Raw genomic sequence first — 17971 nt, 5'->3', positions numbered from 1 at the left:
GTCCTAGCCATAAAAATTAGTCAAGATAAACAAACAAAAGGCATCCAAACTAGAAAGAAAGAAGTAAAATTATCTCTGTTTGCAGATGACATGATCTTATAAGTAGAAAACCCTAAAGATACCACAACAAAACTGTTAGAACTGATAAATTCAGTAAAGCTGCAAGGTATAAAATCAACACACCAAAATCGGTTGCATTTCTATACACTAACAATGAACAATCCAAAAAGGAAATTAGAAAACAATTCCATTTACAATAGTATTTAACCTAATAAAATACTTAGGAATAAACTTAACTAAGGAAGCAAAAGACTTGTACACTGAAAACTATAAAATGTTGCTGAAAGAAATTAAAGACACAAGTAAATGGAAGGACATCCTGTGCTCATGGATTGGAAGACTTTATATTGTTAAGATATCAATTCTACCCAAAGTGATCTACAGATTCAATGCAGGCTATATCAAATTTCCAATGACTTTTTTCAGAAATAGAAAAATCTATCCTAAAATTTATATGGAATCTCAAGGGACCCTGAATAGCCAAAACAATCTTGAAAAAGAAGAACAAAGTTGAAGGTCTCACATTTCCTCATTTAAAACCTTACTACAAAACTATGGTAATCTAGACAGTGTGGTACTGGAATAAACACAGATGTATGTAGACCAATGGAATAGAATAGAGAACCCAGAAATAAGCCCTTTCATATATGGTCAAATGATTTTCGAAAGGGGTGCCAAAGGTGGAAAGGACAGTCTTTCCAACAAATGTTGTTGGAAAAACTGAATATCCACATGCAAAAGAAGGAATTTGGACGCTTACTTTACATCGTATACAAATTTATCTCAAAATGATCAGACACCTAAATGTTAAGAGCAAAAGCTATAAAACTCTTAGAAGAAAATATTGGAGAAAAGCATCATGACATTGGATTTGGAAATGATTTCTTGGATATGACACCAAAAGCACAGGCAACAAAAGAAAAAAAGAGGTAATTTTGACTACATCAAAATTAAAACCTTTTGTGCATCAAAGGACGCTATAACAGTATGGTAGCTTCTCAAAAATTAAAAATTAAAAATAGAATGACAGGGCCGGCCCCGTGGCTTAGCGGTTAAGTGCACGCGCTCCGCTGCTGGCGGCCCGGGTTCGGATCCTGGGCGAGCACCGATGCACTGCTTCTCCGGCCATGCTGAGGCCGCGTCCCACATACAGCAACTAGAAGGATGTGCAGCTATGACATACAGCTATCTACTGGGGCTTTGGGGGAAAAAAAATAGAATTACCATATGACCCAGCACTTTGAACTCTGGGTATATACCCAAAAGAATTGAAAGCAAGGACTCAGATATTTGTACACCCATGTTCACAGCAGCATTATTTGCAATATCCAAAAGGTGGAAGCAACTCAAGTGTCCATCAATGGATGAATGGATAAAGAAATTGTGGTATATACATACAATGGAATATTATTCCTCTTTGAAAACGAAGGAAATTCTGACATATGCTACAACATGGATGAACATTGAAGACATTACTCTAAGTAAAATAAGCCAGTCATAAAGGGATAATTTGATCATTCCATTTATGTGAAGTACCTAGGGTAGTCAAATAAATAGAAAGAGAAAGCACAATGTTGATTGCCAGGATATGGGGGGGAAGGAGGAATGGGGAGTTATTGTTTAATGGGTACAGAGTTTCAGTTTGGGAAGATGAAAAAAGTTCTGGAGATGAATGGTGGTGATAGTTACACAACATTGAATGTACTTAATGCCACTGAACTGTACACTTAAAAATGGTTAAGACGGTAAATTTGATGTTATGTGTATTTTACCACAATAAAAAAGTAGGTATAGTTAAAAAAATAGAAATAGAAATAGAAACATGAAGAAGTTTTATCAGTAATTAAAATCTTCCATAAGGAAAACTCTAGACCAGATGTATTACACAAATAGCTCTACTCAAAGCAGCCCAAGAGTAGCTGTTGGTAGCCCGCCTGGAAGGAGAGGCCTTATTGTCTTGGCAACAAGAAAGAGCCCAGCATACTCCCAGTTATATATTACCAACCAGCTCCTATTCAAAAGCAAGGTCAAAGGAGAGCTTGAGAATATATTCCAGGTTCCCTCACACATGTTTCCATATGGGAATTGTGAACCACAGCTTGCAGCGGAGGAAGGCACTTCATGCCAAGCCCATCTCTTGGTTCAGCTCTTGAGGCACAGAAACATAACCAGGACCTCAGCATTTCTCACTGGAGTGGCTGGTGCAAAGAAAACTAGATGGAACTAGACTGCCTTCCAGAACCTGCACTAGGCCTGAGATCCTAGAGATTCATCTGCCAGCCCAGACACAGGGAAAGCATTTAACTAGCCTATTCCTTCCCAGAGTAAATCCTCCCTATCACACTGAAAAGTCCAGCTCACTGGTCCCCCACCCCCCAACCCCAAGAGCCTGAGACTATCCTGACTGAAGGTGTAGACGAGAGGGAGGAAGTTAGGGAAGGAAAGGATGCACCTGATGAGAAGGAGGGCTTCCCCTCTCTGGAAGGGCAAAGTAGCTCCCAGACTTCTGTGTACTTTCCCATGAAGAGATAAGACATCTCCAAAGGTTCAAGAATGAATGGAGAATGGATGGAAACTGGACTTTTGGTGGTTAACATGATACAGTCTATACAGAAGTTGAAATATAATGATGTACACCTGAAATTTATACAATGTTATAAACAATTGAGACCTCAAAAAAAAAAAAAGAAAGAAAAGAAAAGAATGAATGGAGAATATTCTGCTTGTATTCAAACTGAAAGACATTTTCACTCTTATTGGGGTTGCACCAAATTCTCATTTTGACAGTTTTAATATATTAGAGTGTCCATCAACAGTCTAATGTGGTTTCAGCGAACGATCTGGTAACGTCAGAGGAGCGTTGGTCAAGGACGGTTGGAGTGCTTGGGACAGCCATTGGCTGTCCAGCCCTCCGCTGTCCAGTCCTCCCTGTAGGAGAGGGGAGGTGTGTGCTGGCACTAAGAGGCCCTCTGCTTATTTATCTTGGGCCAGGGGCTGCCTGGGGCTAAAAGAGAACCCAAAATGTTCATAGCAGCATTACTCATAATAGCCACAAAGTGGAAACAACTCAAAGGTTCCTTGATGGAAGAGTGGATAAACAAAATGTGATCTATCCTTACAATGGGATACCATATGGCCATAAAAAGAAATGAAGTATTAATACATGCTAGGACATGGATGAACCTTGAAGACATTATGCTAAGTGAAAGAAGCCAGACACAAAAGGTCACACATTGTATGATTCCATTTATATGGAATGTCCACAGTGGGAAAATCCATAGAGACACCAATCAGGTTAGTGGTTTCTAGGAGCTGGAGAGTTGGAAGGAATGAGGAGTGACTGCTAATGGGTATAGAGTTTCTTTTTGGGGTGATGGGAATGTTCTGAAATTAGATAGTGGTGATTGTTGCACAACTCTATAAATGTACAAAAAACCACTGAAGTGTGTTCTTTAAAAGGGTGAATGGTATGTGAATATATCTCAATAAAAACAATCAACAAAAAAACCCAGCATTACAACAAAAAAGAGAACACAGAATCCACTCTATCAAGTATCAGAGTGAAACATTGTCTTATGAAGCTGGGCCATGGGAGAAAGGCCCTGGGCTGAGAGAATCTTGGGCCTGTGTTTAAGCCTGGGCTCCTCCACTAGCCTTAGTATGACTTTGAGCAAGTCCTTTCACTTCTCTATGCCTCAGTCTCTGTATCTGTTAAATGGCATTCTTGTGAGAAAATATATCCCTGATGGGATTTTGAAAACTCTAAAATGCTTATTTAAAATTACAATGAACTAATTACAGGCAAGGTATTATTATAGTACTTGAGAATTGAACAGATGTCTTAGAAAGTATGATGAAAGGTGACCTCCGCAATTGCCTCCATAATCAGAGCTCTGAAGACGCGTCACTATCCTCATGCGTGCAGAAAAATCACCCGTTTCTGAGCACACACTGCTTGCTTGCCCTCTCTCCCCTTTAAAAAGAGTGCCAAGTTGCCAGCTGCAACCCTGATTGCCAGGCCCAACCTGATCTTCAGTTCTTCAAAAGATGAGAAATGTGGAGGCTGAGATGAAAGAAAGGTTTCTGAATCAGCAAAAAAAGGGAGAAAAATCTTTTAATACCTACCTGCTATGCAGAATGCCCCTTGGCACAACTTCTGTTGGATGCTTGGATGTTCCAAGCTTTTGGTGCTGGGAGTCCTTTGGGAGATTGGATAGTCTCCCTCATCTCATAATTGACCTAGGGAAGGGGACTATGTTGGGACCCGGCTGGGCTCCAGGACTGCAAAGTCTCTATACAATTCCCTGCCCACTGCCCATTGCTTTATTGTCCTTCCCAATCTCCATATAGATTTCCAAGGTTCTCCTGGGGTACCCAGGGAATGCCCTAGGGAATATCTCCTCTATTTTGATTCTATATCTTAATAACTTTCAAATCCCAAATAAAGTGTTTCTCTCCACCCTCAATTATTAGGGCTTCCTAGCAGGCCTTTTAGAAAGATAATTAAAAATTCTTTGGAACATTAAATAAACCCTATGCACTGCACTCTACTCAATAAAGCGCTCCCCCCTTAACTGTTCCAAAGTAATTGAACCATTGCACATGATTCTTATCCTACCCTTGCAAATCCTGACTGGTTTTCTCCCTCAGACGTATCCAAATAACAGATTCAACATCCATTCATTTTTCTTAGGACTGGGACAATGTTCAGAATCTTTATTAAGATAGTCCATAAAAATAAGAAAATTAATTTAACCAGATGCAGAATTCCCCCCTCCCATCTAGATTATTAAAATACTTGCCTCTCCCGCTTGTCTAGTATTGAAAAATCCAAGTCCCATTAGGTCATGGTCAAGCAATGTTCAAAGAGGGGCAGGGGCCAGGGGATCAGCTCACCCTCTCTCCTGCCCACTCCTTAGTCCCAGGGAAGTCCAGGCCACATCCATAGAGAATCCACCAGCTCTGGGGCCACCTCAGCTGGGAAGAACGGTGCTCAGAATATAGCAATGTCTGAAATAACAGTTTGCCAGTTCTCTTTACAGGATTGTTTGTTGGGGGGCAGGGGTGACTCCAGTGTCTTCAGTCACTAGAATGCTTGTTTCCTTTATTCCTTCAAATTTTTGTATATTTGAATTAAAAACCGCTCCTTGCCACAAGTAAAAGGATCCAAACTCTTGGGGAATCAGCGTGAGCAGCCTGACGTGGATGAACTACTCCACGGTGTGGACGGGCTTTTGGTTGACGGCCTCTTTTCGGGGCTCACAGTTGCCTAGGGAGAATAGCCGGTTTTGGGGCTGGGTTTATGGATAAATCCTGGCGAAGTCCAGCCCTGAGAGCGCGCGGCCCTGGTTTCCAGCTAGCGAGGAGCAGTGAGATAATGAATGTGAAAAGGCTCCAGGCGGGGGATTGTTATTCGTGCGAATACCCTTCTCAGTAGCGAGCGCAGGATGCGGATGGAGGTTCATCTTCAAACAAGGGGACACATTCCTACTTTGGGCGTTTCGGAAAGTGTGTGCAATCTTGATTTGCAGTCGTGTCTCTTTCCGTTAAAGGTCCCTGAATGTTGAAGTGCCTCTCAGAACCCGCCCCCAGCCCCTAGCCCCTGTGTTCACCCCTTTCCCCGCGGGGCAGGAGGTCCGCTGTGTCCAGACGGTGGCGCTCCCGAACAGTGCAACCCCCTCTCCCCCACCGCAGCAAGACGGTTAGTCTAGGACAAGTTTCAAGGTGTTTGCTTAAATTTTCTGCGAGGCTTCTCAACAAGATCCGTAACTTGTAGTAGCAGGCAGAAATCCAGTCACGTGACCAAGGTTGTTGAGGGAGTGAGTATCAGAATCGCGCCGCTTTCGTTTAGCCTGAACCATTCGGATTTCCCGTGGCCCGCGCGCTCCGAAAGCCTGGGCGCACCTCAGGGAACCTTGACGCCTGGGTACGGCGATCCGTGGGGCTAGGGGGGCGGCCTGACCCGGATGAGGTCGAAATGAGACCCCTGGCAGGGGATGGCAAGGGAGAAGGACCGAGATGAGTTGTGCCTGGGGCGGGGGGCGATGGCCTGCGGGTAGCTTCTTGGCTGCGCCTTCCGGCACCTCCGAGCCTGTCCCGTTGCTGCCGCGAAGCTCTCTGAGCCTGCCAGAGAACCCCGAGCCACTCGGTAGACCATGCAGAGCACCTCAAGAGGGGACAAGAGCTGGAGCCACTCGCCCCGGGTTTCTTTGAGGAGCGGCGGCCCAAGAGAAAGGCTTTCTTGTCGGTTTTACTTTTTCCCAAAGCAGCCGCTGAGCTCCCACAGCCAGGGTACCCGGAAGCAGGGAAGGGGATGAGCTCCCACTATCGCTCGCACCAAGTGGGCGACCAGCTACCTCCCCTTGCTCCTAGAGTGCAGACTCGCTCCCTGCTCCCAGAGCTGGACGCGGGAAACATCTCCTTATGGAGAGCACAAGTCCGGACTGGGCTGAGCGGCCACCCGCAGCTGCCGCTAAGGGAGCCAACTGGCTCTTGACAGGCACCGGAGCGGGGATAAGTTCCCTAGAGACAGGGGACCCAGATTTGGGATGGAAGCCCCCCGGCAGATGTCCCCTGCTCTCCGTGGGGTGCAGAAGGCTCTGAACAGGCAAGAGTGCCAGGAGTGGGATGAACCTTTCAAGGAGACTGCAGGGGCGCATATGTAGGGTTCAGCGGGCCACTGGCCGCCCCTTACACTCTGCTGGAGGCTTCAGACTGGCGTGGGTTGGCACTGGACCCCCTACCCCCGCTCTGCGTTCTACATCGCTTTCCCAGGTGATTGCGTTGGAGGAGGCAGAGAAAAGAACTTGCTAGAAACGGAGGCGCAGGGGCTGCTGGGGGGATGGGGGGTGGAGAAGTGGACTCCAAGCTTGTCACGAAGCAAGGTACCTGCGGGATGGTGGCGGAGGCGGCTAGAGGGGAAGCACATACAAGGCAGTCGGAAGCAAGACGACACCTCGATGTGGATTTGTCCAAGAGTTGGTGACTAAAGCGGGGGTGGTCAGGGAGCTCTGATTGGTCATGGGGAGGGATTTAGGGCGGGGCTAGCGGCCTCTTGAGGCTTTAAAAGCTCATCGGAGAGGGGCGGGACGCTGTCATTTGCTGTCTGATTCTCTGAAGGGAAGCGGCTTTCACTGGAGCTCTTGGCAACAGAGCAGGTGTTTGCTGTTGGTATCTGGCCGGGAGATCTGGCTGGGAGATTCGGGAGCAACATGAGTCCTACCCTGGCGGTTCCCACCCCATACGGCTGTATTGGTTGTAAGCTGCCACAGCCAGACTACCCACCGGCTGTAATTAACTTTATGTTCTGCTCCATGGTTATCATCATCGTCATAGACCTGATCGGCAACTCAATGGTCATTTTGGCTGTGACGAAAAACAAGAAGCTCCGAAATTCTGGTAAGCCACCCTTCCTTCTCCCTACCCAGTGTGCAACCACTTGCAACCCCTAGGGTGGTTAGTTTGGGCGCCCAGAATAGGGAACCCGTGGACAGTGCCTGAACGTCCCTGCCTCCCAATTCCCTGCGAACCTGGGCAGTGATGTTCTGCTGGGGCCCCGTAAACTTAGACCTTCTGCAGGTTGAGGGAGCTCAGAGAATTAGCTTTGGGCGTCCAAGTGCAAAGCCCGGGTTCCCGCTGTGCGCGGCACACTGCCAAGCCCTGGCCCGCCGGGGACCTGATGCAGAGGGAGCCGGCACCGGAGCGGAGAGTCCGGCAGCCGCCCGGGGACAGCACACCGAGCCCGACGCTGCAGAGGTGGCCGCGCTGAGGCAGCGCGGGCGGAATTGACGCGGAGGGAGCAGCGGTGTTGGACCCGCTCAGAGAAAGTTAAGTTCGCGGCGGCTGCGGCGACGCTTATCGGAGCGCAGCGCAGAAGCCGAGCCGAGCTCCCGCTCGCTGTGGCCCTGGGGCTCGATAGCGGCTCCCGGGCAGCCCCCCGGGCGGTGGAGCGCAGACTCCCGTGCCTGAGTGTGGAGCAGGGCGCTCTGAGCCTGCCAGAGCCGAGCTCCGTCCGCCCGTCCTAGGGCGCACGGCGGAGATAGGAGAGCGGCGGGCTGGGCGCAGCAGGCGGTGGCAGCGACGGCGGCGGCAGCGGACATCCCGAAGTCCGTAAGCAGGGTACAGGGGGTCGCAGGGCGGGGCGGCGGAGAGGTTCGGCAACTTGGCGTCTGAGGGTGGGTGGATAGAAGACTGCAGAACCTGATGAGGTTGGCAGGAGGGCTGCAGGAGAGCTCAGAGGGGGCGATGGGAGGCGCGGAGAGACTGCAAAGCTCGGGGATCTGGACTGGGGTGGGGCGGCGAGCGAGACTCCCCTCGCTGCCAGCCAGTGCCAAGGGGAGGGGGCGGGCTGTGAGCGGGGCAGACGGGAAACACGGGAGGATGCAGGGCGATGCGACCTGTGCCGGGGGTGGGGGCGGCAGACACTGGGCGAGCCCAGATTGCAGGTTTGGGGGAGACGGCTCTGGAGGGGAGGCGGAGCGGCAAAGGGGCCCAAACTCCCGCTCAGGCCCTGGGATGGAGGGGGCGGCGCCCAGGATCTCTGGGCCTGCCTGGGCCACGCGGCAGAGAGGGGAGAGGGGCGGGGTCTGAGAGGGTCGGGTATCCATAGGACCCTGGCGGGCAGGGCGCGGGGTAAAGGAGGCGGCCAGTCTCTGGGGGATTACTTTGCTCGCTCGAGGAATCACGAAAACCACACAAGATTCAAAATGTACTGACGGGCACACAGTAATTAAAAGTTTTCTCCTAAACTCTTGTGGATGTGTCTGATTTCTCCTTCATCCCCTGGAGACGTGAGGCAGCACACTTGGACCTCAACTTCACTCCAGCAGTGCGGTCCTAAGGTGCCGAACTCTGGAGCCCCGTGGAGGGAGGCACCTGTGAAGCTGGTTACTTTTCTTTACTTATCTTTCCTTTTCTCTTTCTCCTTACTTTCTTTCTATACTTTAAAAAAAAAAAAAAGATTTTTATGGTTGTTGTGGTTTTGTTTTTAAGGCTTTGCCCTCTCTCTTTCCTGCATTCCTTCTCTGAATTCATTACTTTGAGGGAAAACCCTAGAAAGAATCTCTTGGGTAGAAAGCGCTGAGGTCGCGCCTTGGCAGCGCCGGTGGAAGGAGGCAGAAGGAGCTATTCCTTTGCCCTTTCAATGAAGTGTAGTATTTTGCCAAATTAGCAGCGCGGTGTTTCCAAAGAAAGAAGGCTCTGCGCCTGCACTTGGCCTCTTCTTTCTTTTTTTGAAAGGTTTTGCAAAGACGTTTCTACCGCTGCCCTACAAAACAGGAGCAGGGGCAGACACCGCTTCGCTTTCCTGTTTAGCCCGCAGGCTCCAGTAAAGCTCCGTGCCAGGGGCCGGGAGCCCTTGTGCAGGGCAGCAACGTGCCGGGGCGCTGTTCTGCGCGTGGACCGGCATGAGCAGGCACTTCTGCCAATCCTTGCAGAAATTTTCCTGATTTGTTTCCCTCCCTGCTCACTATTGCTTTGGCTTCAGACTAAATTTTACAGGGTCTCCAACCCCCCCTCCGTTTTTACTCTTAGGTTACCTCGGAAATGGTAAGTATTGACTGGGCTAGGTCTTAGGTTATTGTCAGACCCTGTTGGCAAAGACTTTGAGAAACCATAGCCTCTAATGCCTTTGCTCAGACACTTCTCTTTAGACATGTCTGCGTTATAAATACAATGCTAGGTTAGAGAAGGCAGAGGGCTAATTTATTTTTTCCTGGTGGGGGTTTGAGGCTTCCAGACATTCCTCCAATCTCTCCCCTTCCCCCTCACCCTCTAACCTACTTCCTAAGGACAGCTTCATCTAGCTCACCTCTACTCCCCTCTCCCTGCTCTCCCCACCCCCTGTCGGGGAAAAAGTTTGCACTTTGTTTTTGCCTAAAACGGTGGCACCAAGTCCATACGTGAGTGTGAAGTGCTCCTCAAGGGGCTGTTGTGCTTACTGCTTTCTGACATAAGTTCACTTCTTTCCCAAAGTAGAGATGATGATGTTGTTTGAAAGGAAAAAACGTGGACAGAGGATAGGTCTCCCAAACCTGGTTGTGCGTCAGGATCACCTGGGACATGCTTGTAAATAAAAATTGAAACACAACTGTATTTCTTTAAAAGAGTTCTAGAATTCTAAATTGTCATGACTCTGGGCTTGCCTTTTCTTCCAGCTTAAATTTGTAGATTTCCAAACTTAACCATTTATTCTTCTCTATCTTTCCCCCTTCCCTCCCCCAAAATGTTTTTCAGGCAACATCTTTGTGGTTAGCCTCTCTGTGGCTGATATGCTGGTGGCCATCTACCCCTACCCTCTGATGCTGCATGCCATGGCCATTGGGGGCTGGGATCTGAGCCAGTTCCAGTGCCAGATGGTTGGATTCATCACAGGGCTGAGTGTGGTCGGCTCTATCTTCAATATTGTGGCAATTGCCATCAACCGTTACTGCTACATCTGTCACAGCCTCCAGTACGAGCGGATATTCAGTGTGCGTAATACCTGTATTTACCTGGTTGTTACCTGGATCATGACTGTCCTGGCTGTCCTGCCCAACACGTACATTGGCACCATTGAGTATGATCCTCGCACCTACGCCTGCATCTTCAACTATCTGAACAACCCGGTCTTTGCTGTGACCATCGTCTGCATCCACTTTGTCCTCCCTCTGCTCATAGTGGGTTTCTGCTACGTGAGGATCTGGACCAAAGTGCTGGCCGCCCGTCACCTGGCTGGGCAGAATCCTGAAAACCAGCTTGCTGAGGTTCGCAATTTTCTAACCATGTTTGTCATCTTCCTCCTCTTTGCAGTGTGCTGGTGCCCTATCAACGTGCTCACTGTCTTGGTGGCTGTCAGTCCGAAGGAGATGGCAGGCAAGATCCCCAACTGGCTTTATCTTGCAGCTTACTTCATAGCCTACTTCAACAGCTGCCTCAACGCTGTGATCTATGGGCTCCTCAATGAGAATTTCCGAAGAGAATACTGGACCATCTTCCATGCTATGCGGCACCCTATCCAGTTCATCTCTGTCCTCATCACTGATGTTCGTGAGACTCGGGAAGCCCGTGCCCTGGTCCGTGCCCATGCCTGCACCCGTGACCAACCCCAAGAACAAGCCCATGAACAAGACCGTGCCCGTGCCTGTCCTGCTGTGGAGGAAATTCCAATGAATGTCCGGAACGTTCCACTACCTGGTGATGCTGCAGCTGGCCAACCTGAGCGTGCATCTGACCACCATAAGTCGTCCTCTGGCCACTCCAGGTCTGCCTCTGCCCACCGCAAATCTCTCTCTGGCCACCATAAGTCTGTCTTTAGCCACTCTAAGCCTGCCTCTGGCCACTCCAAGTCTACCTCTGGTCACCCCAAGTCTGCCACTGTCTATCCTAAGCCTGCTTCTGTCTACTTCAAGGCTGACTCTGTCCATTTCAAGCCCTCCTCTGCCCATTCCAAGGCTCACTCTGTCCATTTCCAGTCTGCCTCCGACCACCCTAATCCTGTCACTGGCCACCACATCCCTGCTGGCAGCCACTCCAAGATTGCCTTCAGCCCTGCCACCAGCTGCCCTAAACCCACCACTGGCCATATCAACCCTGCTACCAGCCACCCTGAGCTCAGCACTGCTGACTATCCTGAGCCTGCTGTCGCCAGCCACCCCGAGCCTGCCATCACTGGCCACCCTGAGCCTGCTGCTGCTGGCCACCCTGAGCTTACTGCCTCCTGCCACTCTGAGACCACTACTACTGGCCACCTTGAGTGTGACATCACTGACCTCTCTGAGCCTGCCTCCAGCTCTGCCACTTGGTCCCCTGAGCCTGCCACCAGCCTGCTAGAGCTTTCTGCCACCACTGACCTTCTTGACCCCACTGTGGTCACCACTGCTACCAATGATTACCGTGAGGCTGTGCTTGTTGATGCTGAAGCTGATTCTGATGAAATGGCTCTGTGAAAGATGCTCTCAGGGGTGGCCAAGCAGTGGTCCACTTTCAAGTTTGTCTAACATATGTAATCCGAAGTGAGATACCTTACTGCACCTACACACAGACAGACACACGCAGATATTGACTCACAGACACGGTGTAAGCTACACCCACCTTTCATACTCCTCCTTTCCATAACGTGCTCTGAAAAAGTGTGTGTGTGCGTGTGCTTGCTATTTTAGAGACCAAATTTCCCTTAAGTTTGGCATCTGATGTTCTGAGCCTCCCTTTCCTCCTATGGTTTACTTTGAGCCCACAGTGATCCCTGACATTGTAGACTTTGATTTTTTCCCAATCCCATGTCCTCCTTTCTCCCCTCTCCTCATTTCCTCCTCCTTGTACCTGCTTTCTTCTCCCACTCCCTGAGGAGTGGGGGAGGAGTGCATGCGCAATGGTGAAGGTGTGCTGTGGCGAAGGCTTCTGTAAAGTCAATGTGACTGCAGAGCTCTATGTTTCAAGTGTGTAACTCTATATCGTACTTTTAATGGCAGTCCGAAAGGCAATTGCGATAAAGTGCAAGTACTTGAAACAGTTTCTTTTCTAAACTCCAACAACAGAATATTACTCATATCTGAAGAACACAATTTGATAAGCTCTTATTAAAATAACGTTTTATGCCTATGAGATCAAATGGCAAAAGGAAAGAAACGGCCACACCGAATTATTTCTATTTTGTGAAGAAACATTGGTGCTGATTTTTATAGTCAATCGTGAACGCAAATTATGGGCTGTTTTTACCTTATTTGTAGTCACTTACCTTTTTCAGTATTTGCCAAGATTTTCTTTCATTTAGTTTCAGAGAAACAAATTCATTCATAAACTAATTTCTTCTAAAATCCAAACTTATGGTTGCTAGGATCAATTACAGTCCTGTTTTTAATATTACAATTCATAACTACTCTTTACCTCAGAGATTTTTTTGAACAGCCTGATGCTTTCACACAATCAGTTTTTACATTTTTCTTTTTCATTCAAAAGGGAATTCGAGGTAATAACTGGTAGCCAGAAGTGAGCGAAGTACTGCCGTGGAGGTGGTAAATGAGTGTTTCTCCAAAAGCCTTTCTCTCCTGCCTTGTCCCTCTGAGCCCCCTAGCTGGGGAGGGAGGCAGGAGGGAGAGATGCCAACAACAGCCAATCCCACCAGCCTTGACTGAGGCTCAGTGATTCACAATGTTAAGTCGCAGACGTTTTGTATCAGCACACTTGACAGCCCAGGAAATGATTTTTCCTCAGAATTCAATAAAAAGTTATTTTTTAATAAAAATTTCCATTATTGATTCAAATTGACACTTAAAGCAAAGTTTACTGTGCAAAAGCTTGTAAGGATGAGTGGAAATGTATTATACTGCCTTAATTTGACTCTGTATTTGTGGTAGCAATTAAATAAAGTGTTTTTTGCGGCTTTGGTGTGTGCTTTATTGATAAATTCACTTCCTCCACCAGACTTACTTGTGGAGAGGGTTAGGGGGTGGATGGAAAAGCATTGACCTGGGGGGATTAGAAGAGTTGGGTGCTTTTAATCCCTGCTATGAGCTTGCTATACCCCAGGACAAGTCACATGACTCCTCTCTCCTTAGTTTCTTTCTTCAGCAAACTGTCGAGGTCAGGGTGGGTTTGGGGGTGGTCAGGGCGGGTGGGGGTGGAGGAGGGCTAGCTGGGTTTGGTGTGTTCTTTTCACTAGTGTGGTGACAATGGACTACCAGACCTGCCTGCTCTTGGACTTCTGGACCTTGCCTGCCATGCCCTCTGAAAAGAGGTCCCTTTGTACCCCATGGAAGGAATGAAGCCAGGCGCCAATAATGTCACAACCCCACACGCTGCTGGGATCAAGTAACTGAGTTCATGAGCCAGTGGGGGGAGGGACTGGAGGAGGAGGCAGGAGGTGATTGCCTCTCTAGCAAGAAGATGGGTGGCAAGACCCCAGGCACTGGGCAAGTCACCCGACCTCAGGAACATAGTCTCCAAAGAATCTCTAATGACAAGGAAATGCCCTAAATAAACTGCTCCGTAAAAATAAAAGTGGATTCAAAATAATATACAATAGGATATCAATTTTGTTAAGAAAATACATACACTTAAAGTATGCACATATACATATACATATGTAGTTGTTCTATCCAGGTTTAACCAGACTGTGAGTAGAAACTGAGGTCATCTTAACTTTTCATGCCTAAATTACAGTGGTTCGAGCTCCATCAGAACGACTGCTGGACTTGAGGCTGATTCCCTGGGCAATTTCCGCCGAGTATTCCTGGACATCCGAAAGGATGCTTACTCATATGCTCTCAAACTGGTCTACAGTCAGCACCCTCTCCCCCTGTTCTCCATGTTCTTCCTCTCTGCCCCCACCCAAGGAGATTTGCTTAGGGTGAGATCACAAGTGTTCAGACCAAAGGTGCTGTGCCCCCATGTTCCAAACTGCTATTCTCCAGAGGCTCAAGGGGTGCAGGTTTCTGAGAGGAAATAGGAGAGGTGAAAAAAATTATTGGCACTTTTTACAACTTTGTTCCACACTCTGCTCCCAGGTACCTGAAGCGACACTGCTTACGCCCAGAGTCTCACCAAGTCTCACGAAAGCAGCTACTTCAGCCACTCTGCTCACCTGCAAGCTGCCTTGGCCAATCCTGCCTGCCCACCTCCACCTCCATAATCCTCTCCCATAGGAACAAGCGCTAGTTTACCCACAGTGCCTTCTCAAAGTTTATGCATAGCCAAGAAACATTTTTCTCTGCCCCTCTTTCCCTTATCCTGTCCCTCTCCACTCCCAAAAGTCAAGAAGCCTCATAAACACATCTCTGATTTACCACACCCACTGTGAGTGACCAAAGCAAGACATCCAGTCTCTACAGTCAGGTTAAGGGGCTTCGTAGCTCTCCCCATGAAAATGCAGGGCTTCTGGTTTGATACCAGTGAGAACGGAAGGGCCAGTTTTGCTGACTTCCCCAAAGAGAGAATCTGCTTCCAGGTGAGCCTAAGTCTCCCTAATCAGGGATAAAAAAAAGGCAAGCAACTTTTAAATGACAGTTTTCCCCAGTTTCTACTCTTTTTAAATGGAAATATAGTGTATATACTGTAAAATGACAGATCGACATTTTTTTACATATGTATATATCTGTGTAACTACCACTCTGATCAAGATATAGATAGCCCTCCAGAAGGCACCCTTTTGCCTCCTTCTAGTCAATACTCCATCCAAAGGCAACCACTGATTTGACCTCTATCACCATATACTAATTTTTCCTGTTCTAGAACTTCATATAAATGGAAGCATGTGGTATGTATTCTTTTGTGTCCAGTTTCTTTTTTTAAAATTGCAATAAAGTATATATAACATAAAATTTTCCATTTTAACCATTTTTAAGTGTACGATTTGGTGGGGTTAAGTACATTCACATTGTTGTACAAGCATCAGCACTATTCGCTTCCAGAGCTTCTTCATCACCCCAACCATAAACTCTGCAGCCACTAAATAATAACTCCCTATTCCCTCCCTGGTAACCTCTATTCTATGTTGTGTCTCTATGAATTAGCCTATTCTAGGGATCTCATTTAAGTAGAATCATATGGTATTTGTCATTTTGTGTCTGGCTTCTTTCACTGAGCATAACATCTTCAAGGTTCGCCCATGTTGTAGCATGTGTCAGTGCTTCATTCTTTTTATGGCTGAATTATAGTCCATTGTATGGATAGACCACAATTTGTTAGGCCATTCATCCACTGATGGGCATTTGGGCTGTTTCCACTTTTTGGCAGTTGGGAATAGTACTGCTATGAACATTGATTTACAAATATTTGTTTGAGTCCCTACTTTCAATTCTTTTAGATATACAGCTAGGGGTGAAGTTGCTGAATCATGTGTTAGTCTAGCTTCTTTTGCACAATATTATGTCTGAGATTCATTTTTGTGTTTTTGTATCAGTAATTTTTTTCATTTTTAGGTAGTACTCTATAGTATGAATATACCACAATTTATTTATTGATTCTACTGTTGATGGAAATTTGGGTTGTTTCCATTTGGGATTACTATGAAAAATCCTTCTATAAATGTTTTTGTACATGTCTTTTAATTCAAATTTATACTGAGATATAATTTTACTTATAGTGAAGTACATAAATCTTCAGTATAGAGCTCAATGAATTTTTACATATGTATACACCTATGTAACCACCACACAAATCAAGATATAAAACATTTCCAGCACTCAGAATGTTCTGTTATGCCAGATTACTTTTGCCAGTTCTTGAACTTCATTTAAAGGGAAGCACATAAAACATACTCTTTTGTATCCAGCTTCTTTGGCTCATTATTTTGTTGGTGAGATTTATCCACTGCTTTGGGTAGAAGTAGTCCATTCGTTTTTATTGCTGCATTGAATTCTATTGTATTGAGTATAACAATTTTTTATCTACTCTACTACGGGTGGACATTTGGGCTGTTTTTCTCGTTTGGAGCTATTATGAAGAAAGCTCTTCTGAACATGCTTGTGCATGCTTTTTGGTACACATATGGACTCATTGCTCTTGGAAATACACCTAGGATTGGAAGTGCTGAGTCATGTGTATATGTGTATTTAGTTTTAGTGGGCACTGCCAAATATTTTTCCAAAGTGGTTGAACCAATTTATATTCTCACTAGCAATGTATGAGAGTTTGAGGTGCTCTGCATTCTTGCCAACATTTGGTATTTTCAGCCTTTCTTAGTTTTAGCTATTCTAGTGGGTGTCTAGTGCTATTTCATTGTGATTTCAATTTGCCTTTCGTTAATGATTAATGATGTTGACCATCTTTTCACATGATCATTGACAATTTGGATATCTTCTTTATTGAAGGGTCTGAACAAATATTTTGACTATTTTAAATTTGAAGTTTCTGTTGTCTTATTGGCAGTAGAAGTTCTTTATATATTCTGGATATGAGTATATATATACACACATACATATATGTATGTCATAAATATGTTCTCTTAGTCTGTGGTTTGCCTTTTCTCTCTCTTAATTGTATCTTTTGATGAGCAAAAGTTCTTAATATTATGAAGTACAATTAATGAGTTTTTTCTTTTATGACTATGCTTTGCATTTAAGAAATTTCTGATTACTTTAATATAATGAATATATTCTCCTGGTTTTTCTTTTAAAAACTTTATTTTTTTGCCTTTAATGTTTGTCTATGCTTCATCTCAAGTTAATTTTTTGTGTTTGTGTGAAGTAGGGGTCAAGGTTCATTTTTTTATACAGTCAAGATTCCTATTTTTATTTTGTCACCACTTACTGAAAAGACCATCTTTCGCCCCACTGAATTGCAGTGGAGAACTTGTTGTGAATTAGCTAATCATATAAAATTAAAAATTATCTGTCTACCTATTGAACTCTTTCTGGACTATCTAGTCTATTCCATTAGTCTATTTGTCTGGACTTGAACCAATGCAACATTATTTTTTAAATTTTAATTAAACTGTAGTTTATATACAATGATATGAACACATATTAAGTGTACAGCTAAATAGACTTTTACTTATATGCATATTTTTATAACCACTTAGATGCATATTTTTATAACCACTTAGATGCATATTTTTATGTCACCATCTTCTAGATGAAGATATAGAAAATTTCTAGGACCCTAAAAGGCTCTTTCATGCCCCAACTCAGTTAATACCTCCCCCAAAGGTAACTGCTAGTCTAACTTCCAATATCACAGATCAGTTTTGCCCGTTTTTCATTAAAAGAAATAATGTAATATGTATGCTTTTGAGTCTTTCAAATTTTGGTAAACATTATGCTTTTGGGCTGTATCTGTGTTGTTGGATGCATCAGCTGTTCTTTTTAAAATTTTTCATAGAAAGATTTTATGATGTGTTATATCTTCAATCCATATTAAATTGAAAAAGCAGGGAATCAAATGGTATGTAATTTTGTTAACAAAACCAAAATGAAAATATGAAAAGACACATATGTTT

The 17971-nt window shown here is 45.7% G+C and overlaps 1 protein-coding gene across 1 annotated transcript; it reads left to right on the top strand.

Moving 5' to 3' along the window:
- The first annotated feature begins 7195 nt into the window (after positions 1–7195).
- GPR50 (G protein-coupled receptor 50) lies at positions 7196–13411 on the top strand. The gene is made up of 2 exons (XM_004443183.3): positions 7196–7458; positions 10294–13411. Exons 1-2 carry the CDS (start codon positions 7272–7274, stop codon positions 11982–11984), a joined length of 1878 nt encoding a protein of 625 aa, XP_004443240.1. The 5' UTR covers positions 7196–7271; the 3' UTR covers positions 11985–13411.
- Positions 13412–17971: the final 4560 nt, after the last annotated feature.

The sequence above is a fragment of the Ceratotherium simum genome, chromosome X, assembly GCF_057802395.1.
Source record: "Ceratotherium simum simum isolate JZ-2026a chromosome X, ASM5780239v1, whole genome shotgun sequence".
NCBI lineage: Eukaryota > Metazoa > Chordata > Mammalia > Perissodactyla > Rhinocerotidae > Ceratotherium > Ceratotherium simum.
This window is presented reverse-complemented; position numbering and strand designations above follow the sequence as displayed.

Excerpts from the sequence above, each read along its gene's own strand:
- GPR50 (XM_004443183.3), top strand. The coding sequence starts at position 7,272 with ATGAGTCCTACCCTGGCGGTTCCCACCCCATACGGCTGTATTGGTTGT. Across the intron at positions 7,459-10,293 it reads CAAGAAGCTCCGAAATTCTG|GCAACATCTTTGTGGTTAGC; the intron begins GTAAGCCACCCT and ends AATGTTTTTCAG.